Source organism: Dasypus novemcinctus, chromosome 7 (genome assembly GCF_030445035.2).
Source record: "Dasypus novemcinctus isolate mDasNov1 chromosome 7, mDasNov1.1.hap2, whole genome shotgun sequence".
Lineage (NCBI taxonomy): Eukaryota > Metazoa > Chordata > Mammalia > Cingulata > Dasypodidae > Dasypus > Dasypus novemcinctus.
This window is the reverse complement of record NC_080679.1, coordinates 1,569,820-1,595,598: the sequence shown is the minus strand read 5'-3', so window position 1 is coordinate 1,595,598 and position 25,779 is coordinate 1,569,820. Positions and strand designations below refer to the sequence as shown.

The 25,779-nt window shown below is 63.9% G+C and overlaps 1 protein-coding gene across 1 annotated transcript in view; it reads left to right on the top strand.

Moving 5' to 3' along the window:
* The window catches only part of CROCC2 (ciliary rootlet coiled-coil, rootletin family member 2), a 95,699-nt gene that overhangs the window by 68,016 nt on the left and 1,904 nt on the right, over nucleotides 1-25,779 (top strand). Inside the window, exons 21-30 of the mRNA XM_071216023.1 lie at nucleotides 2,025-2,242; nucleotides 2,585-2,744; nucleotides 6,312-6,467; nucleotides 6,958-7,252; nucleotides 7,423-7,589; nucleotides 8,211-8,331; nucleotides 8,979-9,079; nucleotides 19,756-19,905; nucleotides 23,983-24,114; nucleotides 24,820-24,996. Coding sequence (XP_071072124.1) covers nucleotides 2,025-2,242; nucleotides 2,585-2,744; nucleotides 6,312-6,467; nucleotides 6,958-7,252; nucleotides 7,423-7,589; nucleotides 8,211-8,331; nucleotides 8,979-9,079; nucleotides 19,756-19,905; nucleotides 23,983-24,114; nucleotides 24,820-24,996 — 1,677 coding nt within the window. The remainder of the gene's footprint in view (nucleotides 1-2,024; nucleotides 2,243-2,584; nucleotides 2,745-6,311; nucleotides 6,468-6,957; nucleotides 7,253-7,422; nucleotides 7,590-8,210; nucleotides 8,332-8,978; nucleotides 9,080-19,755; nucleotides 19,906-23,982; nucleotides 24,115-24,819; nucleotides 24,997-25,779) is intronic.

Sequence of the window (25,779 nt, the reverse complement as noted above, 5' to 3'; positions counted from 1 at the left end):
CCGTGCACACCACACGCACACACACGCCTGCACATCACATGCATGAGTGTGCGGTCCTGCAAGCACACGCCACGGGCACGTGAACAGATCCATCAGGGCACATGTCCGCGCGTGTCTGCACCCCACGCACACGCACTCCAAGCACACACCGCCCAGCGTGGACACGCTCGGGCCAGCGCCCCACAGCCCCTCCCTGCCCTCTTCCTGCTGAGCTCTCAGGCTCCCTCCCTGCAGATTTCAAAAGAGGCTGTTTATGCAGTTTCTAGTAAAGAAATAATTCTTATAATCACATTAAGCGATTTGGCTGTAAAATTCCTGTAAAAGGGACGGTTGTTCTCGTGAGGCCGAGGGCGCGGGGTGGGGCGGGGGGAGCCGGGTGGGCTGGCCCTTCCCCTGCGTTTGTTTTGATTGTTTTCATCTCCTCGGCCCTGGGAAATGAAAACAGTTTATTTTATGATGGATAGGCCCTCTCCCTGGTCCTTGACCTTCTGGGTGGATTCTGCTGAGCTCGGCGGAAAATGCCGGGCCCGGCTGCGGCTCCCACGTGTGGGGGGCAGGGTGGGAGCGGGGCGGAGGGGGCTCGGGCCCTTCCCCAAACAGAACAACAGCAGCGGGTGGGCCGCGGGGCCGGCGGGGGGCTGGCCGGGGTCCCACGCGGCGGGGAGAGAGGGCCTCGGCTCTGGCAGGGGTGGGGGCCGAGCGCGGAGCCATCGCCTCCCGCCCTCCGGCGCAGCCTGCCGGCCCCTGCTCCCCAGGGGCGCGCGGCTGGTGCAGGGCCAGCGGCCGCCGGGAAGCGGGAGGCAGGCCCCGGGGCGGGGTGCCCGGACCCGCGTGAGCCCCGCCTGGCCGCGCCGCGCCCAGGGCCGCCCCAGGGCCGCCCGGGGCCTGAAGGCGCCTCATGTCCCAGGAAGGAGGACCCGCGCGTGGGCCCCGGGCCTCCACCCGGGCTCGGCCTGAGCTCAGCTCGGCATCTGTGGAACTGCGGGCAGCAGGCCTGCCCAGAGGCCCTGGTCGGGTGGGCGCTGGTGCAGGGGGGGCAGGGTGTGAGGCCCAGCTAGGCGGGTGGGCTCGGGGACGCTCTCGCCTCACCTGGCTAAGCCCGCCCCTGGCTAAGCCCGCCCCGGGCCTGGGGCCTGCGCTCGAGGCCGCTGGCATCGCCCCTCGGGTTCTTGGAGGCTCCAGTGTGACCTCCCTACGTGGGGCTGCGAGGAGTGGGCGCATGTGACGGTGAGACCCCCGTCCAGAAGTTCAGCAGCCCGGCCCGGGAAGCCCTTAGGCTGCCAGGAGGCTCCAGGGCTCCAGACGCAGAGTGGGTGTCGGGCAGCCGGTGGGAGGGCCATCAGAGTGGACAGTGGGTCTGGGGGGGGGGCAGTGCAGGCAGTGTGCCAAGCCATGTTCCAGGCGGGGGACCGGCCAGCAGCCCCAGGGTCCAGGGAGGGGCCCAGGGCAGGCCCGGGGCCAGGAGGGGTCAGGGTGGACCTGCCAGGCCTTGGAACGGGTTCTGGAAGGGACCATTCTGCGCCGAGACCCCCAGAGCATTCGCCCCAGCCCTCGTGAGCAGCCCCAGCGGCAGAAGGAGAGGCTGGGCCATGGGGTCGGGCACAGCGGGGGTCCTTCTTTGAGCACCTGGGGACCCTGGACAGTGCTGGACACCCGCTGGGCACCAGCCACACCAGAACCCGGGGCCTAATGACACCTGAGGCTGCCCCTGAGCTGCAGCCCCAGTGGCCAGACCCCCAGCCCATCTGTCCCCCAGCTCCCACCCACCATACCACCCTAACCCACTCCCCCCCAGCCCACAGACCCCCGGCCCATCTGCCCCCAGCCCCTGCCCACCCCAGGCCCCTAGCCCACTGCCCCCACGGCCCTCAGCCCCCTGGCCTCTCTGGCCCCATGCTCGCCCATGGCCCCCCAACCCCTGCCCCCAGCCCGTCTGTACCCAAGCCCTTTCCTGCCCCCAGCCCAGCCCCCCAGCCCTCTGCCCCCCGACAGCTGGGCTCTTCAGAGCCTCACCCCCTCCCCAGGCTGAGCAGCTGCGGGCACAGCTGGACGTGGCCCAAGAGGGGCTGGCCGCGCTGCGCCGGGAGCTGCAGAGCAGCGAGGAGCGCGGCAAGGGGCTGCGCGGGGAGGTCCTGGAGGCTCGCCGGGCTCTGGGCGACGAGGCCCGCGAGAAGGACGTGCTGCAGCGCTCCAACGCCGAGCTGCGGGCCGCCGTCCGCCAGGCCGAGCAGGACAGAGCCAGGTGCGGGCGGCGCCCCAGGCCAGGGAGCAGGGGCAGCCCGCCGCCCACACAGACGGCCCCGCCCCTGCCCTCGCCGGCTTCCGGCTCCGCAGGCGAGGCCGGGCCAGCTGTCCGGCGGGAGCGGGCCAAGGGCTGGGGGAGCAGAGGGGGCCCCAGGAGGGCTTCCCGGCTGCGTGGCTGGGGGGAGGGTGGAGCCTCCTCACAGGGACAGAACGGGCAGCGGCAGGGAGCGGGGCCAGGCCAGCCGGGGTCCCGAGGGGCGCTGGGCGTGCCGGTCACCCGAGGGCAGTGACAGGGCCCTGGGGCTGGTTTCCCCGGTCCAGCCTGCGGCACCCTCCGCAGCTTTAAGCGGTCCAAGGAGGAGAAAGAGCAGAAGCTGCTGGTCCTGGAGGAGGCCCGAGCGGCGGCTCAGAAGGAGGCCGGAGAGCTGCGGGCCAGCCTGCGGGAGGCGGAGAAGGCGCGGGCGGACGTCCACCGGGACCTGCAGGAGCTGCGCAGACAGGTGACGCCGCCAAAACCGGGGAACGGGAGCCGCAGGGGGCCCTGCTCTTGGAAGGCGGCCCTGGCACCCCCAGGGGCGCGAGGCCCCAGGCCTGGCCACGGCATCAAAGGCCACTGCCTTCGGGGCGCCTGTCCCCAGGCTTAGAGCCAGCAGCGGAGGGTCCTGCTCAGACTCACGGGGTGCCCTGTGGGGTGCAGACAACCAGCCCAGGCAGAGCAAGACCAGGAGTGTTTTGCAGCGAGCGCGGCAAGAGCCGGTGCCAGCTCTGGTTGCTGTTACTGCACACCGAGTTACTCCCAACTCGAGGCCCCAGAAGGCCATTTCATTACCTCGTGGGTTCTGAGGGTGAGGAGTGGGCAGGCACGGAGGGCACGCCTTACCCGTGGTCCACAAGGTTGGGGTCTCAGCTGGAAAGATGTGGCAGCCGGGGGCAGCTTGATGCCTGGGGGGAGATCCAGCTCAGCTGGGACCATCCACTGGGGGCTCCTCCCAGCAGAGCCACCTCCAGAAGTGCTGTCCCCACAGACGCGGAGGAAGCTGCACGGCCTTTTCCGACTCAGCCTTGGAAGTCACATGGAGTCGCTTGCGCCACATTTTCTGAGCTACAAACATGCCCAAGCCTGCCCAGCGTCCAGGGGAGGGGAGGTAGCCCTCACCTCTTGCGGGAGGAGTGTGAAGGGGGTTCCGGTCTTTCTCTGTTCATCCACTACAGTCCATCCTCTGGCCACAGTCATTTCCATTCACCTCACTTGCAAAGTGCACTCGCTGTTTCTCACAGCCCCCACCTCCAGTCCCATCCCATTGGGGCATCAGGCTCAGGCTTGAGGTCCAGGATCTTTCAGCACAGTCAAGGCCAGGTGCATGCGAGGCTCCTCGGTTGTAGATTATTGGGCGAGACCCCTCAAGTACAGTTCCTCTCAGTGCTGTGAACGAAGGAGACAAGCGCTGCCCTGCAACATACAGTGGTGGGCACACAGAGGGTTGTCACCATGTAAATACCTGTTCTCAAATAAAAGAGGGAGGCACACGGCAGTCGCGGGTGGGAACAGCTCTGAAATCCAGCCTGCACAGGTTTCCAGTTCCTCGAGGGGCTCACCACACTTCTAGGAGTCCTTCTCTGTGCTCCCGGCTTCTCCCTCTGGGGTCTGGGCTCGCTTTCTCGGTCATTTCTCCTTTTCCTCGAGGAGTGGTCTCGGTTTGCAACCGAGTAAATTTCTCGTCCTGCTTCCTGCCCTGGGTAGTTTGGAGATCAAAAGGGCTCCCTTCTTTTCTACTTTCTCTGTCCCTTGAAATCCAGCTGATTCGACTCCTTTAAAACCTCTTTGGGTTTCCTATGTGTCAATTTATAATCCATTCCCACAGGGGAAAGCCATATTCATAGATCCTCTAGATACGCTCCTCTCTACTTTGGGCTCCCCCAAGACTGCCACGGTGCCCTTTGGATTTGTGGGGGCCCTACTGTGCCCCAGAAAGGGTCTGGAAGTGTGTCCTTATGGCCCTTTAGGGGCATCTTGTCTGTCGGGAAGGCCTAAGGCACAGCACTGCCCTAAAACTTTCTGAAATCTTAAGAAAGAACCTTAAAACATCTTTGTGGATTTGAAACTCCAGATGCTTTTGTTGGCTGAAATGACAGCTCTGAAAATTGACCAGTCCCTTCTTTACTTACTCTCTTTCCTTTCTCATTTATTATAGGCAGCCAGAAAGCCAGGCGGCAGCTCCAATACTCTGCCCCACATCTCTCACCTAGACTGTAGATACATTTTCCACATTATCACAGGTGTCAATTTCCCTGCGCTGTCCACCGCTATGTGACAAGCTTCCCTTCCTCCAGCTTGCAGTTTCCTTTCTGCCTCCCAGCCTTCACCAACAGTTTCTCCGAGGACCCACAGCTTTCAGTGGCAACCTCCTGTGTTTCTCCAGCACCCGCCCTCCATCCAGTGCCAGAGCCAATGGCACCTGCTCTATGGCAGCCTCCCCATCCGTACTGGTCAGCCAAAGGGGTGCTGGTGCAAAATACCAGAAATTGATTGGTTTTTATAAAGGGTATTTATTCGGGGTAGGAGCTTACAGATACCAGGCCATTAGCATAAGTTACTTCCCTCACCAAAGTCTATTTCCACGTGTTGGAGCAAGATGGCTGCCCTTGGCTGCAGGGCTCAGGCTTCCTGGGCTCCTCTGGGCTCAGCGCCTCTGTTTCCTCCATGAGGTCAGCTGTAGACTAGGAGGCTCTCTAGGCTTTGCCTCTCTCCATGAGGTCAGCTGTAGGCTATCAGGTGAGCGGCCCTGTCTCTCTCCAGGGTTCCAGCCTCAGCATCCAACTCCAACATCAAAACTCCAACATTAAACGCCCAACCCTGTCCTTTGCCATGCCTTTTATCTGTGAGTCCCCACACCAAAGGGCAGGGACTCAATGCCCTACTGGCACGAGAGGTTTACATGATTCCTTAATCAAGTAAACTTCTAAATCCGATATAATCTAATATGCCCAGAGGAGAAGATCAGTTTGCAAACATAATCCAATACTTCTTTTTAGAATTCAATCATATCAAACTTCTCCACCCTCCCAGGGCCGCGCTCCTCCTGGCAGCCTTGGACATAACCCTTGGGTCTTGCTCTGGCTTCTGTGGCAGGAGCTCGGCCGAGGGGAGGGGCTTGGCGCTGCTCTCTCGGGGGACCTCGGGGAGGGACGCCTTGCTGGCTGGAGGCGCCGCCCACGCCCGCTGGGCCTCGTGAGGCCGGCTGTCGGCTCGAGTCCCACACGCTTCTGCCACGCCAGGGCTTCCTCCCAGCATGGCCGCCTCGGAGCGCCGCGCTGCGGGCCCAGCGCTGAGGAGCCCACGAGGACCCGCGCCGGCAGGGCGGGGGCGGCTTCGTCTCTTCTGACGACTTTGGAAGTCATGGGTCATTTCCACCGCGCTCCGCGGGTCACCGACCACCCAGACGCAGCCCCCACCTCTCAGTGGGAGGCCAAAGCGTTGGCCGCATTTTTTACAACTGCTTCGGAAGAGCGGGTTTCAGAAAGGCCCGCTGGCAGGAGAGGCACGGCTCACCCCCGCTCCCTCCGCTTCCGCCCGCGGTTCCCTCATCGAGGCCCCCTGACCGCCTGAGAGGGAGGGTCTGCTGCCCCCCTCCCCTTCCGGCTGCGGGAGCGGAGGCCCAGGGAGCTCAGCGGTCCGGCCGGGGCCACGCTGCACGTGAGAGCCGGACACTGAGCTCGAGCCTGGCCACGGCGCCACCCTCCCCACCAGCCCCCAGCCCACCCGGCCGGGCTCCCAGCCCCCCTCTGCCCCAGGCGCTGGGTGTCCCGGGACTCCTAGTGGCCCAGAGAGGTGGCACGGGTGCGTGGTTTTGCTCCGAAGGGCGTGGCCATCCGGGGGAGCACAGTGGGGATCAGCACAGCTCGCCCCGTGACCAGCAGGTGCCTCCCAGGAGGCGGCAAGTGCCTCCCCGGGGACCTGCGAGCAGGGCTGGGGCCCACGGAGGCCGCCCGGGCCCCTGCACAGGGGCTGGGCCCACCCCTCCAGGCGCAGGGGCCGGTCTGCCCCGTCACTGCCACCCTCCTCGCAGGTGAGGACGCTGGAGGCCGAGAACCAGAGGAAGGGCCAGGAGGTGAGCACACTGCAGGCGCAGAGGGCCCAGGACGCCGAGCGGAGGCGGCAGAGCCAGCGGGAGGCCCTGGAGCTGCAACGTGCAGGGGCCGAGGCCGAGGCGGCCAGGAAGGAGGTGAGGGGCTGCCGGCCCGCGCGGAGGAGCCCCGGGGCGAGGCGGGGGGCGCTGGGAGCCTGGGGCCGGCCCCACTGCCGCGTCGGCTCCGGGGCACCCCCGGTCTCCCGCTCTCCCACTTGTCAGCGCGGCCGCGGACCGTCGGGAGCACCCGTGAGCCGAGCAGAGGCTGGGCACCCCCTGCCCGGCCTGGGTGCTGAGGCTCAGCTCGCTGCATGCACAGGCCCTCGCGCTCAGCCCACGCACAGGCACAAGTGGGCCCACTCCCACACGTGTGCCTCCGTGTCCCTGACGCACCCGCGCGCCCCCAGGCCAAACCCGGGCCAGAGGCTGGGCGAGGGTCCCTCCAGCTGTGGCCGCCGAGGAGGCCGAGGGCCCAGCGGGCGGGCTGCAGGGGTCCTGGGCAGGTGGGGCCCAGGGCAGGCACCCAGGGCTCTCGCCCCACCACCCGGCGCCCAGGAGCCTCCCCGGCCCTCCCCTCCTCCCGCAGGTCCTGCAGCTGCAGCGGAAGCTGGCGGAGGCCGAGGCGGGGGCCGAGGGCCACCTCCGTGAGAGCCGCGCGGCCGAGCGGGCCCTACGGGCCGAGGCGGACGGCCTCCGGGCTCGCCTGGACGTGGCCTGCGCCAGTGTCTGCAGCCTGGAGCAGGAGCTGGCCCGGGCCGAGGGCGCCAGGCGGGACGCAGAGGCCCAGCTGTGTCGGCTCGGCTCCGTGCTGCGCCGTGGCCTGGCGCTCGGCGGCCGGAGCACCCCAGCCTCGCCGGCACGGCCCGGCTCCCCCACCAAAGGTAAGCAGCGGACACCGCAAGCAGGCCCTGCCATCCCCCGCTGGACCCCTCTCGGCAATCTTAGGACCCGTGCCCCCATGCGCCCACCTCCCTGGGGGCAGCAGGAAAGGCAGGGGTGTCTGGGTGCCGCCACAAGCTCCACCCAGCCCTTCAGCCTCCCTGTCCCGCAGGCTCGGACGGGCTGCAGAGTGCCAGCCCACCCGCGGGTCCCCGCTCACCGCTCCGCGGGTCCTCGCCTGCGCCCAGGGACCACAGCGCCGAGGCCGTGGATGTGGCCGCCGTGCAGGGTGCGCTGACGGACCTGGTGCAGAGGCTGCGAGGGGCTCATTGGGAGCGGGTAAGCCCGGGGGCTCCTCCTACAGGGGCACGTGCCCTGGGGTCTCCTGGGAGCCAGCAGGGTCACCCCGGCCGGGTGCAGCCACTGTCCACCCGTCGTCCGACATCCCCGGGGTCTGCTGAGCCCCCACTAGGGAGCATGAGAGCGCATCTCTTGAACTGTCCTGGGGGTGGGGGCTGAAGGACAGGCCTGCCTGGGCCGTGACCCCTCGGGGGTCAAGCTCCCCAGCCCCTGCCCCTGCTCCCTGCCCACAGCCCCTGGGCCCCCAATAGCGGCCAGCGGCCTCGTGACTCAGGGGGGAGGGGGCTGGGAGGAAGAAGACAGCCCCCCGCCAAGCACCCAGCGAGCCCTGGCCCACGGCTCCCCAAGGCCATCTGCTGATGCCAGCCCTGGGGCAGCTCGGGACCCGCGGCCCAAGCCCCGGTCACCCGGCCCCACATGGGCCTCCCCTGCCAGCCCCCGCGTCCTAGCACCCCATCCTGGGCACTGGGGGCACGGGGTCCCCAGGCCCTCCCTGGCGGCCTGCCCTCCAGGCTGACCGACTGCCTGGGCAGAAGCCGCCGGGCCTCCCGCCCCGCGAGCCCACCGCTCCCTCAGCCCCCGGCCCCTCTCTCCACCCAGGATGACGCACGCCTGCAGGTGGTGGGCCTGAGCGCCCGGCTGGGCGAGGCGGAGAGCGGGCGCGCCCGGGCCCTGAGCCACGCTGGGCAGCTGCAGAGGGCGCTGGCCGAGGCGGAAGAAGGTGACTGCCCCCCACGCCCCGGGGGGCAGCCGGGCGAGGGCCCTGGGGCAGGGCGGGCCTCAGCGGGCGCAGGCCTGGGAAGGACCGGGTAGGCCCCGGCCATGTGGAGGCCACGCTTGCCAAGGTATGTCCAGTCTGGGCAGTGAGGGGTGCAGCTCCCCCCACGAGGGGAGTGAAGTGCAGGGACCACGCAAGGCCCCACCCCGTCCGGCTCCTGCCCCTCCAGCCAGGCAGGCCCGACTGCTGGGCACACCCCTCCCACAGGCCCGCTGCCGCCCCCTCCCAGGTCTCTGCCCCAAAGCACCCCCCCCCCCAAGCACCCCCTGCCCTGCTGTCACCACCACATCACACACTCAGAGGGTCATCCCAGGAGGGCCCGGCCACCACCTGCCATGGAGTTGGTGACGGAGGAATATGTGTGGAAAGAAAGAAGGCAGGACAAGGACCGGCTGGGACTGGGAAGTCCAGGCCCCCCGCCCAGCCCCCAGGCTCCAGTTGCTGCGAGGATCAGGCAGCAGGGACCCTGCCAGGGGGCCTCTCCCCCACCTGCCAGGTTGTCATCGAGCTCACCCAGCTGACTAAGGGGGGGAGGCGGACTCTGGCGGCAGCCCCCAGGCCCCAGCCCACCAGCCCCTGCTTGTCCCCAGGCCAGCGCCGCGCAGAGGCTGAGCTGAGCAGCGCCCGGGCCGCGGGGACCCTGCAGGAGGAGCAGCTCCGGGCAGGCGCGGCTGAGAAGCGGCACCTCCAGGTGAGGCCCAGAGCGGGCCAGGGGTCTGGACGGGACCCCGAGACACACCACGGGGCAGGGAGGGGGAGCAAGGGCAGGGGGCTTCAAGGAGGGGGAGAGCACCTGCTCCCCATGGGGCTTCCCAGAACCAGGCCTCAGGGGCCCCAGCCCTCCCTTTGCAGGTTGGGGAGCCTGAGGCCCTGGGCAGGGGCAGCTGCGGGGTGGCCAGTAGGAGCAGCGCCAGGCCAGACCCCAGGCCTCTCTCCAGCACCTCCCTAATCTGGGGCCACACCAGCGAGGGGGGTGCTGGCCCGGGGCAGTGTGGGGTCACACGCCCCTTGCAATTCCGTGTTGTTCACAAGACCCCCTCTCACTGCCCCTGCGTACCGGCGCATAGGGTCTGTGGCCCCCGAAGGAGCAGATAGTAGGGCTGGCCCAGGGGTGTGCCGAGGCCCCCTCTGCAGGACGGGGCTGGCAGGCAACTGGGTCTGGGCACCTGGCCCCCATTTCCAGAGTGCTACTCATGGGCAGGGCCCAGGGAGCACAGAGGGCCCAGGGAGCACACAGGGCCAGGGAGCACATAGCGTCCAGGGAGCATCCGGGGCCCAGGGAGCACTCAGAACCCAGGGAGCACTCGGGGCCCAGGGAGCACTCGGGGCCAGGGAGCACTCGGGGCCCAGGGAGCACTCAGAGCCAGGGAGCACTCGGGGCCCAGGGAGCATTCAGAGCCAGGGAGCACTCGGGGCCCAGGGAGCACGTAGGGTCCAGGGAGCATCCGGGGCCCAGGGAGCATGAAGGGTCAAGGGAGCACTCAGAGCCCAAGGAGCATTTGGGGCCCAGGGAGCACAGGGGGCCCAGGGAGCACTCAGGGCCAGGGAGCACTCAGGGCCCAGGGAGCACTCGGGGCCCAGGGAGCACTCGGGGCCCAGGGAGCACTCGGGGCCCAGAGAGCAAGTGGGGACCCATGGGAAGTGCCCTTCCCAGGCCACCAGCCCCCTCTGAAGGACAGAGCCGGAGGCCGGGAGGCTGCGGGTTCAGAGTGCAGGGCGGGACGGGGGCTCCCACTCCGGCAGTGCCCCCGGACTGGAAGGGCACCCCCTCAAGTGTCCCCCAAGGAGGACGCCCACAATGGGCTGACTCGGGGGCCTGTGGAATTGGGGTCCCAGCAAGGCCTGAGAAGCCGAGGGCGGCCTGTGGGCCTTGACTGCCAGGGTGAGAGCCGAGCTAAGCCGTCCAGGCCGGCGGCCCAAGCTGCCTTCTAACTGTGGGGGCTCTGCCTGGGAGCCCGGCCGGCAGCCGGGCAAGCGGGGGTCTGTCCCCAGCAGGCCTGGGACTCTGGGGAGGTGGCCCTCTGCAGGGAAGGGGCAGAGAAGCTGTGGTCAGCGTCGGCTGGAAGAGGAGTTGTGTTTCAGAAACAGGCCTGTGGGTGTGTCACCAGGGGAGGGGCTTGGAGGGGTCAGAGGGAGGGTCTGGGTGGCCTGGCTGGGGATGGCGGGAGGATCCCCGAGATCCCAGGAGATGTGGGGTCCAAGAGAGCAGGGGAGGCGGCTCGGCTGGGAGTGAGAAGCGTCGGTCCTGGTGCTGGGCAGCAGGAGGGCACATCCGAGCTGCAGAGAGAAAGGGGAGGGAAGCGGGGGGCTGGCCGGGATGGGGCTTGGGGACCGAGGGCAGAGGAGGGGGAGGACCCGGACGCCCCAGAGAGAACCTCGGCCCCCACCCAGACCTGCCACGACGGCCACGCACCCACGTGTCCAGCTCCAAGTTCGGGCTGGTTCACCCCTCTCGGTGCGCCCAACCCCACCGAGAGCCCATTTCACAGGCGAGGGCCTGGGCTCAGAGCCGCGAAGGGATACGTGTGGGTGCCACCGCCGTGATTTTCTAGCCACTGAATTTTTATTAATCCAAGAGTTATTTAAGAAAGTGGTTGCGGTGGGTGAAATAGCGCCTCCCCGCCCCCAAGATGTCCGCACCCTTCTTCCTGGAAGCTGTGAAGGCTTGGGATGAAGGGTGCAGGTGGAATGAAGCTGACAAAGTAAGATACTCCTGGATGCTCGGTCCTGGTGAGTGGAAGAGGGAGGCAGGGGAGGCGGCAGGTGTGACATAAGGCGGGGCTGGCTCAGAGGATGGGCGGGGCCACGAGGCAGGATGGGCGGGGCCACATGACAGGAATGGGGAGGGGCCATGAGGCAGGATGGGAGGGGCCACGAGGCAGGATGGGCGGGGCCACAAGGCAGGAATGGGGCGGGGCCACGAGGCAGGATGGGAGGGGCCATGAGGCAGGAATGGGGGACCTTACAAATTGGGAAGCTGGGGGCACAACGCTGCTGACTCCTGCTCCTAGCCCAGTGAGACCCCCTCTAGACTTCCAACCTCCAAAAATGTAAGAGAATAAATGTCCGTTGAAGCCGCCCTGCTTGTGGAAATTTGTTACAGCAGCTGCAGAGACCAATGCAGTGGGTTTTTTTAGATCTCTCTTCATTTAAGTCATGGTTTCTATTTCACCAAAGGTCGAGTATTTTCTCTAAATACTCTGAATCCATTCCCTTTTTTTTTTTTTTAAAGATTTATTTTTTTTATTTTATTTAATTCCCCTCCCCTCCCCCGGTTGTCTGTTTTCTATGTCTTTTTGCTGTGTCTTGTTTCTTTGTCCGCTTCTGTTGTTGTCAGTGGCACGGGAAGTGTGGGCGGCGCCATTCCTCGGCAGGCTGTTCCCTCCTTCGCGCTGGGCGGCTCTCCTTACGGGTGCACTCCTTGCGCGTGGGGCTCCCCTACGCGGGGGACACCCCTGTGTGGCACGGCACTCCTTGCGCGCATCAGCACTGCCCATGGGCCAGCTCCACACGGGTCAAGGAGGCCCGGGGCTTGAACCGCGGACCTCCCATGTGGTAGGCGGACGCCGTAACCACTGGGCCAAAGTCCGTTTCCCTCCATTCCTTTTTTTGAGCTGTGCTATAGGAATCATTTTTGAAAACTTTTCATATACATTGAAAATAATGTTTTCCGTTGCGAGTTATGCATTTTGGAACATACCTATTACATCAGCCTTTAAAAACACGGTATTTAAATACTTCACCATCGCCTGTCTCCCCAACTTATCGAAGCTGAGAGCGATGTGTTGAATGTTCCCGCGAAAACGCTCCTCGTCCGCATCTCTTTTATTCTAAGGATGCCCGTGACACGCTCTTCGGGATCTGACGTTCCTTGGTCACAGCCGTCCCCTCTGCAGGATGGGGCGGCCTCCAAGGTCGGCTTGAGTTCCGCTTGGTCTGAGAAGCTCAGTGCTCTCTTCTCCTGCCCCTGTTCCGTTGCCCTTTGTCTGCCATCATTTCATCAGCCCTTTGCCTCAATCCCACCCAGCGCTGTCACTTTTGCCGGGACATTCATCCCACTTAGGAGCTGTGCGGTCATTCTGGATCTGCTCTCGCATGCGGCGCTGTGGGGTTCCCTCTGCGTTGAGCCGCCGCTTGTGTGTCCTCACTCTTGCCTTTTTGGTCCTTTTTGTCCTACTTTGATCCTCAGGGTTTTTTAATTCCTTCCCTTTCTCTCCAGCCCTTCCTCCCTGGCCTGGTTGCCTCTCGCCGGGAGGGGCCGGTCCCTCCTTCTCCACCTTCGGCACAAACTTGCGACGCTGTGTCACTCTGTGCTGGAGAGCTCCAAGGCCAGGCCCGGCTTCTCCTCCGCCCCAGGGAGGGGCTCTCTGCTCTCCTGCTTCTCCCCCGGTTCTTTCTGCGAGGTGCCCACTGGACACCCGGGGGGAGCTGTCCCCGTGCCTGCACGCCAGGGGTTCTGTACTCCCTTGGGCCCACGTGGGTGTATTCGTTTTCAGTGGCCACGCAGCAAATGACCACCGACCCAGGCCCCGAAAGCACACCCATTTTGAGCACACGGTGTGCCTGTGGGCCTGAAGGACAGCCGCCCAGCACGGTGTGACCGGGGCTTCACCCTTGTGGGGACAGCCAGGCTGACTTCTCTTCCAAGGCTCTGGGGGCCCGTGAGCATCCAAGCGTACCAGCTTGTGGGCAGAGCCCAGCTCCCGCAGTGGAGGCGCTGAGGCCACTGTCCCCGCACTCGTCAGATCTCACGACTCCCTCTTCCACCACCAGCCAGAGAAAACCCCCTGCCTTTCCAGGTGCCATGTGATGGGAGTGGGCCCACCTGGATGCCCCCTTTGGACGGCACCCTCAGCTCCCTCTGCAGGCCCCGCCACCACCTCGCCTAGAGCAGTGCAGGGAGAAACACCAGAGTCCAGCGGGCATGGCACACGTCGACCGCCCCCACCCACCTGGGGTTCAGCGGCCGGAAGCCCGTCTCGGCCGAGCCCCTCACGCCCACCTGGCAGCCGCCTCCTTGCCCCGTGCTGACACGGTCGTCTCTCCTGGAGGCACTTACTTTTCCTTAGATTTGCGGAGAGCTGTTTGCCCTATGGCTTCAGCTCGAAAATGGAGGATTTTGTAGAGTATTTGCATTTTTCTTGTCAATGCTCTTCCCAGCCTTCTGCATCCTGGGAAGAAGCCAGAAGTCCAGGTTATCTTCGAAATCCAAAAACCACCAAAACGTGGGTCTGACATGGTACCCCCTGCTGCAGTGGCCTGTGCTTGACCAGCCCTCCGAGTTCACAGAATCAAATCCGCCTTCAGTTCATGACTTTCCTACTGCTTAAACAAGAATCTCTTCTCCTCCTCCTTCTCTACATTTTCTCCTGGAATTTTTAATGTCCCAGTACTGGCTGCCTGTCCTCCCCGATGTTCTCTTATATTTAGCTTTCTCGTCTCCCCCCACGATCTGGGAGAAAGGAGGACCCACTCGACTTCGCGCGTCTGGTTTTCTGCCCTTGTGATCTGCTTTCCCTGCCCGGCCTCCTGCTCCGGGGCCACGCCTGCCGTGCCCTCCTGACTCTTACTGAGAATGTCCCCTGGCAGCCTCTGAACTAGGGTCCTGTTTCTGGCAGTGACTCTCTTTTCTGTCAGATTAGATTTTAAATTTAATTAATTAGAATCCAGTGACTCGACTCTGAGGGCCAGCTCGGTCTTTTAGACCGTAATTGATGGTTGCTTATTTTGTGACTTTCCCTTTGCCTATTGTGATGATTTGAAACTGTATGGATCCCAGAAAAGAATGTTCCTAACGTTGACCCATTCCTGGGGCACGGACCCACTGTGGTAGGATCTTAAGTGAAGATGCGGCACCTCACGCGGGGTCAGTCTTAATCCTCTTCCTGGAGTCCTTTATAAGAGAATGAAATTCAGAGAGAGAGAGAGAAAGCTACAGATGCGAGAAGCGGGAAGCACCGAGACCTGAAGAGAAGATGCCACCTGTGCCTTGCGTGTGCCGGAGGAGTCCAGGGTGCCAGCAGCTGGTGCTCAGGAAGAAGGGCTCGTCTCGAGGACGCCTCAGTTTGGACATTTTCATGTGCAGAACTGTAAACTCGTCGGCGAATACATCCCCATCGTTAAAAACTGACGCCTTTCATGCTATCTGCCTCTCTGGCAGCCTAAAGAAGGGGTTATGGTCTTTGAAGGGGGGAGTGCAGGGACTCCCTGCTCTCCTGAACAAATGTTTCAGGCCCGAACAGAAAGTGGGGGGCAGAGATGCAAGAACCTGCAGCCTGGGGGGGCGGGGGAGCCTGCAGCGTGGCCCCCTTGCCAGGGGCGTTTCTCCTCCAGGAATAGCGGGCGAGGGTCCTGTTCTCCTAGTGGCACAGCTGCCCCCTCCCGCCAAGAGCCCGCCGTGGTGGTGCCCACCCCCAGTCCCCACCCCCTTCCTGCCTGGTCCCTCCCCTGCCCCCACCCCCTGCCCCAGAGGCCCAGTGGGGTACAGCTGCCTCCCCTCCCCCCCGCAGCCCCACCTCCAGCCCCCACCCTTCTAGCCCTGTGGCGGGGTCCACACGGGAGTCATGGCCACAGGCCGCTTCTCTGGCATTGGTGCCATCTGCCCTCCACCTTGCAGAGACCCCCGAGCCCCTGCTCGCCAGCTCTGAAGAAAGCTTTTCCCAGTTCTGTACTCAGCTGGCCGTGGTCAGGGTGCTGGGAGGGCCCCGACCCCACCTAAGTCTCCGTCTCACCAGGCACTCAGCCCACAGCAAACCCAGAGAGCACCGAGAAGCCCGATGCTCCTGCCAGCGGCGGGCGCAGAGCACATGGGGCCGCCCCGTGCCAGCCCAGGCTTCTGAGGTCCAGCCGGCAGGCCCGGCCCCTCTCCCAGCCCTGCCAGACCGCCAGCGTACCCCAAAGCAAGAGCTGCCTCTTACCCAACTTCCACAGATGTGTTTCCCCTCCCGCCCGTCCCCCATCTCACATAAGCCAGTGTGTTTGTCAAGAGCAAGTTAATTAAAAACATGTTTTTCTAATTAAGCGGTAGGCTGTGCTGTGCAAACAGTAAGATTCTTGTTTGAAAGCAAATCCCTCCCTGTTTCCAGGGCTACCCCAGGGATTCAAGAGAACAACAATACGAACGAGCCCGTAGCTCTAGGACACGCACCGAACTTGGCGCCGGGGCGCCGCGCCCAGCTGGCCGGGTCCCAGCAAGTGGGAGACTCAGGCCGAGGGCCTGGCACCCACCCAGCCTCACCCTCACGCCCACTCAGAGAGGCCGCCCAAGTGTCGTCCTCGGAGGGGAGCCAGCCCGCCACCTTGGTGGCTCCGAGGGCTCGTGGCTCGTGGCGTCCCTAGACCCTTGCCCAGCTCCCTTCCTTCCTGTATCCAAATAGGCCACCTCCCACCCCACCATCTCCTCTGTCCCCAGATGCCAGCCCTCTGCAGGCACCCCCCACACTTCTCTGCCAGAGAGCTGTTCTCCAGGGCCAGAATGAGCCTCAGTCCCGGATCCTAGAAGAAGAGTCCTCGGAGCCACGCCCCCTTCCCAGACACGTGTCGGGGTGCTGGGAAGGGCGGGGAGGGGCCAGTCTGTGGGGGCCCCATGCTGTGGACATTGCACCACAGCTGGCGTTGATTGCTGATGTTCTGTTGAGAATCTTGGCCTCTTCATTCCTACTGACACAGTATTTATCAGCTTTTTGTGGTTAATTCCTTTATAAAAGGAATTGGTGAGCATACTCTATCACCTGGCTGGTCTGAGGAGCATAGAAATTAAGTTTTCTTTAAAGATTAAGTTGAGCTTTACACCTCCTGCCTTGTTAAGTAACAGATTTTACTATCCTGTCCAATCTCTTTTATATCCCCGGTCTGTTTCAGCTTTCCATCTCTTCTTGGGTCAGCTTTTGCCATGTGGTCCATCTTACATTTTTAAATCATCCATCTTATATTTTTAAAAGCATTGCCAAAAAATTAAAAATTAAAAAAAGCATTACCAAGCACTTGCACAAATGTACGCCCAACATCATTTTAATCTTATCTATGTAGTTATACGATTTTTGTTATTAATGCTACAAATTTTTTTTTCTCATAATCTGTCTTATTAATGGTTTATCTATTTTATTGGTCTTTTCAAAACATCATCTTTTATTCCTTCTCTCATTTTTTGTCTAGTTTATTTTCGCTTTTACCTATTCGTAGCCTCTTATTTTTGTCTTGTTTATGTTATTTTTTTTCTAATTTCTTAAATTGAATAATTTATTTATATTCAGGGTTTCTCCTTCAATAGTAAATGCATTTACCATTATCTGATTTCCCCTAAATGTGACTTGATAGGTGTCGCTAGGTTTTTTATGTAAATTATTTTCCTTTTTGCCAATTTTCCGAGTTTCCCTTTTTATTTCTTGTTTAGTTCAAGGGTCATTTACAAGAATGACCCCATGTTTGCACCTGGACCTCTCTGGAGAGGGGTGGCTTTGGGCGGTCACTGTCGTTCTCTTCTGATCATCTTCTGGGCAGCCCTTGGTTTGTGCTCCTGGCTTGTCAGTTGTATCTTTCTTGGTTTGGTTTTGTCTATGTGTTTGTGGTGTGTTTGAGGGGAAACAGTACAAACTGATTGCAAGGAAGAATAAATTAGATTTTCCAAGGAAATTTTGAAAAAGAACTGAAAAACGATACAGCTAGTGTGGTCAGAACAGGAAGGGACTGGCACAAGAGTGGACAGAGAGTGGGACAGCCAGGGTGCAGAGGTGGCCTGGCCATCGTGCCCAGCACGGGGCCTGAGTCCCGTCTGGCCCCAGGGCCCCCTGCGTATGGCGCCAACTCCGTGCTGAGACTGGCCTGAGGCAGGACCCAGGAGGCTTGCCCACCCCTGCCCACAGCCCTCGCCCACTCTGGGAGCCCGTGGACACTTAGCCACCAGCAAAAGAACAGATCCGTTATCACCCCATCAGCGCCTGGAGGCCGGGCTGAGGGCCCAGACTCTGAGGGCCCAAGGATGGGCTGGGGGGGGAGGGGGCCTGGGGGTGCTCTCTTCCTCACGCAGCGTCCCCTGCATGAGGGCCTGAGACTCTCCAGCCCCCATGTGGGAGAGATCCCATTAGACCCTCTTTCACAAAGCCCCACGCCTCGGGTATCTTAGGGAGTCATGCACCCCAACAGCACCCCAAGACTCAACCTCCCATCCTTCCCATCCTGGCAAAAGCCCTGGGGGGTGGCTCAGGCCCACGCAGAGGAGCAGAGCCAAGCAGCCGTGCCCCCAGCCCGGGGCTAGCCCGCACTCAACTCTGGGCGGGCAGGAGGGCTCTGAGGGTTATGTCCTCTGTGCAGCCCAAGCCCCAAACCTAAGTGTCCGAGGCTGCCTTTGCCAGCCCACAGCTCAGAGGCTTTCAGCATTTACAGCCAGAGTGACAGGAGAATGAGAGCAATTCCATCGTTGCAGCTAATCTGAATTCCATGAAAGCTGGGTCATTACAAGGAGAGCACAAAGTTTCGTACAACTGACTCGGGACCTAAAAATGCCATGAAATATTTAAGCCACATTGGAAGGAAACCTCAGCTTTTCTATCAGAAAAGGTGTACCAATGAAAAATTGTAATTTTCAAAATGGCGAAGAAGGGTAAAACACTGCAATTTTAGGTACCGGCCTTGCCCTCCTCTTTTCCTTTTTTAAAGTGATAGGATGTCAGACAGAAAAAAAAAAAGATGCTTGTAGCACACCCTGGCCCCATCTCCCCACTCCACTCCCCTCTGAGCGTCCGTGCCCGCTGGGAGGTGGGTGACGCACGGTTCCAGCTCTCCGTGAGAACTGCTGGCAGAGTAGACGAGAGCCCTTCGGACGTGAGCGCCCAGGGAGGGACTGCGGTCATTGTTGGGGACGCGGGTGTGCTGGTTCAGACGGGAGCTGGAGCCTGGGGGCCTGGCAGCAGGACGCCCCTGCACCCATGGCTTTCCCTCCCCCCAGTCTCCCCTTCCCTGTGCAGCCTCACCCCAGGGCCCCTCTCGACTGGCCCTGTCTCCCCTCCCCCAGCCAGCTCCTGCAAGGGCTCGCCCCTCTCCTCTCTCCTCCCCACTCCAGGTGGCCTTCTGTCCCCCGCCTTGCAAAGGTCCCCAGCAATGTCCACTGGCCGCGCCCTCCCTCTCCAAGCCCCTCCTCTCTCCCCCGGTCCGCTGGAGCCCCTGGGCCTCCCCGGGTTGGCTTCTCTTCCTCTCCCACCGCCAACGTCCACTGGTCCCAGGATCCCTTTCCTTCCCCCGTCTCACCCAGGCAGCCCACTGTCCCTGGCCGTCGGTGCCCAGGCCTGGCCGTGGCTTCTGCATGGGGCTCCCATGTCCAGGAGCTCCCGGGCTCCTTGAGGCTGCACCCACGTCCCTAAACGTGCCCCACCCCCTTCCCAGCTCAGCGGATGGGACCTGGGTCTAGGCTCTGCCCCTTGCCCAGCCCCTCAGGTCCATCCACGCTTATGGCAAACCCTCCCACTCCTCTCCCTGTGAGCCCGAGACCCCTCAGTTACCGTGGCCTCCTCCTCAGCTGCCAGCCCCCTCACCCTCCCGGTCAGCCAGCTGCGGCAGGAGGGGGCTGTTTAGTCATTTTCGGATTCCGCGGTCAGCCAGAGGGATGGGCCGTCCCTCCCGCGAAGCCCCGGGGGCAGCTCAGACTTGCAGCGCCCTGGCAGCAGCACGCAGCATTGAGGCTGTGGTCGCAAGGTGCTGGCAACGGATTTATTCTCATTCGTGCGCCCACAGGTTTCCAGGTGCCAGCTCCAGGCTCCGGGACACGAAGGCGTGCAGAGCAGAGAGCTTGTAGAGGGGGGCTCTGACAGAGCTGGGTGAGAAGGGTGCCAGGCAGCGTGGACAGGCAGTGTGGTCAGGGAGCGCCTCCGGGGGCCACGAGGCCAAGGGGACGGTGGCCAGTGCTCCAGGCAAAGGGGGAGGCCGAGGCAAGGCCTGAGCCGGGGCGGGCAGGGGGTGGGTAGGAGGGGAGGGGAGGCGCAGGGGGACCGGGAGGAGGCGCAGGGGTGGACCAATCAGGCTCCGCGAGCCCAAAGCGGGACTGTTGCTGCCTCTGTTCTGGGTGGGAGCCCCTGAGGGCGCATTGCAGGGGGCGCAGCCCCGAGACGGCGCTGGCTGCAGCAGAGAGCCTACTAAGCGCAGCTCCGGCCAGCTGGCCAAGAAGGCCGGCTCCCGGCCGGCTCTCCCTTCTCTTGGTGTCCGGGGGTCTGCACGCGTCGTGGTCACCATACAAAACACACTTGCACCTGCCTGTTTCCCGCCTCTGTGCATCCCGCTGACCGCAAGACAGGTCACTCAGATGCCCTGTGTCCCCCTGCCCCCCGGAGCACCCCCACCCCGTGTTTCCAGGGGGACCCTGTGTCTCCCCTTCCCCAGGAGCAACTGGAGGCGCTGCGCCAGGCCCTGGAGGACAGCAGGAGGCACGGCCAGGGCCTGGGGGCGAGGGGCAGGCAGCTGGAGGCGCAGCTCGCTGACCTGGGGCGCAGGTGCCAGGAGGCAGACGGCGCGCTGGAGCCCCTGCGGCAGGTGAGGGGCCGGGGGGGGGGGCCGGTCCCCAGGAGGGGTGAGTGGGAAGAGGCCCCATCCCTTAGGCCAGGAAACTGGGGCGCAGGCTGGGCAAGGGAGGAGCAGGGGGTCAGAGGCCCAGGACTCCCGCCAGGATGTCCAGCCCGGACAGGGGCTCAGCGGTGATGCGCAGTTGAGGGGAAAAGACTAAATGGCGTCCAGGGCTGGGCCTCGGGCCTGAAGGCCACAGGCTCCCAGCAGCCCGGGGCCGGGACCACCGGCCACTCCCTCGCCCGCACAGGTGCTCCGGCGGCGGCAGCGCAGCGACCAGGCGGCGGAGAGGCGCGTTCTGCGGGAGGAGACGGCGGCGCTGCGCACCGAGCGGACGCGCCTGCAGGGGGAGCTTGCGGCGCTGCGCGCGCGCCTGGCGCAGGTGCGGGTTCCGCGGGGGGGTCCGAGCGGAAGAGGGGGTGCAGGATTTGGGAGGGGGTCCCGGCGGAGTTCAAGAGGGGCTGGTCCAGAGGGTTTCCAGGGGGGGCCTCGGAAGGGGCCCCCTGGCTCTGGTCGGGGGTCCTGGCTTTAGAAGGCGGAGGGGCCCGCAGCACACATGCCCCCTTCTGAGGCACTTCACACTCAGGGGCTCACGTGCCCCCCCACGGCCTGGGGTGCGTGTGGGCATCGCCAGTTACAGGCAGTGACCCCAGGGCCGTCCGTGCCTTTGCCCCCCACCCCATACTCAAGGTAAAGGTGGCTGCCCAGGCCTGGGTGGTCTCCATGATTCCACAAAGGCCCCTGGGCCCTGGGAGGTGACGGCATGGGCCTTGGCCAGGGCCCTCCTTCAGGACCCCCGGGCTGGGGGGTGGGGGCTCATTCACTGCTGGGGAGTGGGGGCTCATTCACTGCTGTGGAGGAGGGCATAAGGTCGAGGTGGGCGGGGGGCCCTGTCCCCCTCCAGTCTGCAGCCTCTGTGGACCCAGGCTCATTTTCTGGAGGGCTGCCCACCCAGCCCAGCACCCCTGCACCCCTGCACCCCATCACCCACTTCAGCCTGGAGCACAGGCCAGGCAGGCTCCCACGCCCACCCCCTCCCACCTAGCTGCCCCGCTGCCCCTCCCCACTCACAGCCGAGCTCAGGGGAGGCCTTGCGCAGCGGGGGAGCCAGCCAGACAGGGCCAGGAGGTCCCGGGCAGGTGCCCGGCCAGCGTGGAGTCTAATGCAGGCCCGGGGGGTGGGAAGACTCCTGCACATCACGCTCTAGGGGGGTTGTTCTCGTGGGAGGCTCCTTCTGGGAGGGGCGGGAACGGCCCCCTTCCTTGGGCCATCGTCCTGGAGTGCCCGGGCAGCTGTCCCTCGTCAGCCTCTCGTCTGAGCTGCTGCGGTGCTGCAGGCCCAGCAGGCTGGCCTGGACAGGGCGGGGTGGGCTGCAGTGCTGCACCCGGGGCCTCTGCCCCCCCCACCTGCCTCCAGGCGGGCAGGGCGCCCCAGGAGCAGGACGGGGAGCCCAGAAGAGGCAGCAGGAGGAAGGCGGGCCCCGTGGGCCCTGGGCAGGCCCCCGGGGCAGCCACAGAGGAAGCGCTGCAGAGCGCAGTGCTGAGGCTGAGCACTCCCACGGCTGCCGGCTGCCGTGTCCCCCGGGAGAGGGTGCAGCACAAACAGTGGGGGGTGGGGAGGGGAGCCCAGGTTGGCCCTGCTGTCTCCTGTGACCCAAAGCGCGGTGAGCCCCTGGGAGCAGGGCCCGTCCAGGCCTCTTGGGGCCGGTGTGACACAGCCCAGCCCCCTGGCCGCAGAGGGGCCGCCCCGGTGAGCAGAGGGCCCCTGAACCTCCCACCACCTGACCTGCCCCCCGCGACCTGCCAAGACGGGCTTCCCACTGAATCTCCCCAGGGAAGGGGCGGGAATCCGTGGCGTGGCCCGAGGACAGCGGTCCCGAGTCACGGCCTCACCTTCCACAAGCGTCGTGGCTTGTGGGTCAGGGTGCCCAGCGCTGAGCAGCATGTCCAGCCCCCCAGGCCGCAGGCCCCGGCAGGGATGGGAGGAGGCTGCAGAGCTGTCGAGGGCAAGAGTGGGCGGGGTCCTCACGGGGACGGGTGACAGTGGCATGCAGGAGGGCAGAGAGCATCCTCCTCCCTCCACTTGGCCTCCAGGCCCCTCTGACAAGAGCAAGCCCCAGAGCAGACGGACCCACAGACCCGAAAGAGAGCAGCGAGCCCCGCGGGGCAAGGGCAAGGGAGCAGAACAGCGTCTGCCCGGCCACGCGCTCCTGGCTGGGGTCGAGTCCTGGCCACCCACTGTCCAGCTGCGGAGGTGGACTGGGCAAAGTAGATTTTCAGGAGGGGAGTGATGGGCTGGTGAGAGGCCGTGTACCCTGGAGACAGGGATGGGGCAGGATGGAGGTGCTGTCAGGACAGAGGCCAGGAGCCGCCGGCCAGCTGGCCCTACAGGGTCTCTCACTCCCCGAAGGACGCGGCCACGGGGCAGGGCCGCCGGGCCCCAGCCCAGGGGGGCGTCACCGCCGGCAGCTCTTTCCTGAAGCGCAGACCCGGCGCCGAGCTGCTGAGCTGGGGGCAGTGGCTCCAAGCTGAGGGTACTGCCAGGGGCAGCAGAGGCTGCCGTGGGCACGGTGCCCGGGCCGTCCCCGGAGCGGGGTCAGGGAGGGGAGGAAGAGCTAATGAGTTCCAGGAGGCCAGCTGTGAGGGGCCCCCAACCCATAAACCCTTTATTGACATCTCAGGAGGGGAAACCCGGATGTGGCTGCGTATTTATTTTGGACTTCGCTTTTCTCTTCTCTCTGTAAAGTGCACTTCCAGGAGTGTAACTGGATTTTTAAAGAAACAGGACTTCCTTTTTGGCGGGGGGTGGGGGCACTTTGTTTCTCAGTCCTGAAAAAGGAAGGAATCCTTGCTTTTGTAAAACCCCGAGGAATAACTTCACCCTCGCAAACGGTCCACAGCTGCCTTGGCTCACGAGGCCAGCTCCTCTCCATGCCCCATGGAAACAGGGAAACTGAGGCCTGAGATGGCAGGATTTGCCCGAAGTCCCATGGCAGCCAGGCCCACCCAGGCCTCCAGGGCTGCAGCCCCCCACCCGGCCTGAGACGTGGCACAGGGCAGGGTGTGGCGAGACGCTGGGCAGGCCTGGTCTGAGAGCAGGACCTGGCTTTCTACCTCTGCCTCTGCTGCTGAAAAGCTCAGCATCTGCCCAGGTCTGGGCCAAGCCCGTGGAGCCAGGGCCGGGGGGAGGAGCTGTTGGGGGTCCCAGACCGCAGTAACTGCCATGAGGCCTGACCGCGGAGTTCCAGGATTCCCTGACCCGGCTCTCTGGGCAGCTGGACAGAGCTCCTCTCCCAACACTGTTCACCGAGACGCTGAATTCTTGGGTCCCATTCCTTCCTCCAAAGGGACTGCCCAAAGGGGGTAAAACAAGCCATCACAGCAGAAGGACCTGCTTCCTTCCACCCAGATACCCTGATATTTAACCCCATCTCCTTCCTCCTGCTCTGTGTGTGTGTGTGTGGGGGGGGGGAAGTAAGCACTATTCGGGAAATTTGCAGCCTGTGACAAGGACAGCATCTGTGACACCACCAGTGGGGGTGGCGATGCCAGGGCCACAGGGTGGTGGGTCCGAGCCTGACACATGCCCATTTCACAGGGCCTGTGCCTGTACGAGCTCAGCGGGACACTGTGCCTGGGTGCAGAAGGCAGGTGTTCAGGGTGGGGGGTCGAAGGTGCTCATATAAGGCCCGGAGGAAGGTGAGGAGGGGGCCCTGGGGAGGGGGTGTCTGGAATGTGGCCCAGGAGATGTGGCTGCTTCCCACAACTCCGTGGGGGCCCCTCCTGGTTGAAGCAGGTTGGTGACTGGACCGGTGCTTTCCCTCAAGCACCCACTCGGGCTGAGGATGCCCATGGACCCGTGGGGGGTGTCCCGGCCCACAGCAGTGCCCCTCCCACTGAAAGCCTCGAGGGGATGTGGAGACATCCTCCCAGAGGCCGGGGCCCCCTCCAAGACCGCTGCACTCGCCGGGCTCCCCCGAGGGAAGGGTGGCTTGTCCTCCATGTCCCTGCCAGGAGGCCATCACATCCTGCCCCTGCATCTCTGCAGACGGAGAGTGAGACACTGAGAAGGGAGGGGGACACAGCGAGGCTGGGGGCCAAGAAGGAGCAGCTGGACCAGTCTCTGAGCAGCCTGCGCCAGGAGGTGGACGGAGCCCTGAGGCAGAGCCAGCAGCTGCAAGTGAGCCGGGCCAGCCATGCTCTGCGTACCCCACCCCGCCCATCTATCTCACAACACTCAGATGAGGACAGCGTCCACCTGGGGTCTCCCCTGAGGTCCCAGGACTCCTTGGAGCCCAGCCCGGCTTTCTCTCCAAGCCCCACCTTTGTGTGGGGGACATCCAAGTCCCCAAGGAGTGATGGGATAGTAAGGGGCCTCAGGATCCAGGCCCAGCTCTTCGGGGCAATGGCAGGGTCCCCCCAGGTCTGAAGGGGGAGCAGGCTGGGAAGTCCAGGGTCTCAAGGGCCAAAGGTCTGGGCCAGGGGCTGCCCTTGCATGTGTACAGGGTAGCAGGGTTCCCCCAAGGCCCAGGGGACTGAGGTCCCCTGAGGGGTTCTTGGTGGTGCTGGTCTCTTCTGCCTCTGGCCACCATCATTGTGTGTCATCCTGGGTCCCCTAGCTGGGCCCAAGGGAACGGGGTGCCACTGAAATAGGTAGAGGCCCGTGCACCCTAACCCAACTGAGACGCAGGCAGGCCCTGAACCCACCGCCAAGAGCACTTTCAGCTCTCAGCTGCCGGCGCGTTGGGGCCCGGCCGGGGCCCGCCAAGTGTGGAGCCAAGAAACAGTGGCCCCCAGGGGAGTGCGAGCACCCTGGACACCACGCCCCGCTCCGCGCTGCTCTGCGGGTGGGCGTGGGGCGCTGAGGTGCCCCCTCCCTTCCCAGGCCCAGGTGGCGGAGCTGGAGCAGGCCCACAGGCGGCGGCGGGAGCTGGCCACCCAGCACCAGCACGACCTGGCCGCAGAGGCCGAGCAGCCGCCCAGGGCCCAGCTGCAGGCCGCGCAGGCCCTCGCGTCCCCGGGGCAGACGCACCAGCGGCGGGTGAAGGTGCTGGAGGAGCAGGTGGGGCCGCGGGGCGGGGTGGGGGGAGGGAGGGACGGCAGCGCCCGCCGCCGTGTGACCCCGTGCACAGGACAGCCGTCCTCTGGCGGGGAAGGGCGGGGAGGGCTCCAGGCCAGCGCACCGGCCCCTCTGAGCCTCCGCGGCCCTCTGTCAGGGGTCGTCGTGTACGTCATGTCCAGAACAGCCTGACACGTTGTCGTGAGGGGGGTAGCAGAGCGTGCGGGGCTGAGGTGGGGCAGGTGAGTGGTCCTGGGAAGGGCTGAGCCACACTGGCAGACCCCAGGGAGGTATGTGTGCTGCACAAACACACACGTACACACACTGCACACCCACATGCCTATACACAATCACACAGGCTGCACAAATGTGTACACACACACAAAAGCAAATGCTCTGCTTACACCCCCATGTGTGCACACACAAACCCACAAGCAGCACGCACACATGTGCATGCACATAAACACATGCTGTGCACACACCCATGTGTGTATGCACAGACATGCTGCACACACAAATGCATAAACACAAGCACATGCCACACACATGCACGTGGGTACACACAACCACATGCATTGCACACACGCACACAAATGCGTGCACCAGGGTGGAACCGTGGAGCTCGGTGACCTTTGAGCCGCCTCGTCTACAAACGAGAAGACTGAGGCGCAGGCAGGTGCAGGGGCTTCCAGGGGCACCCCCAAGTGGGGTCCCCTGACCCACACCACCACATGTGCTAAGCTTACCCCCAAAGGAAGGCTTCTTTCTGAACAATTCCAGGTGCTT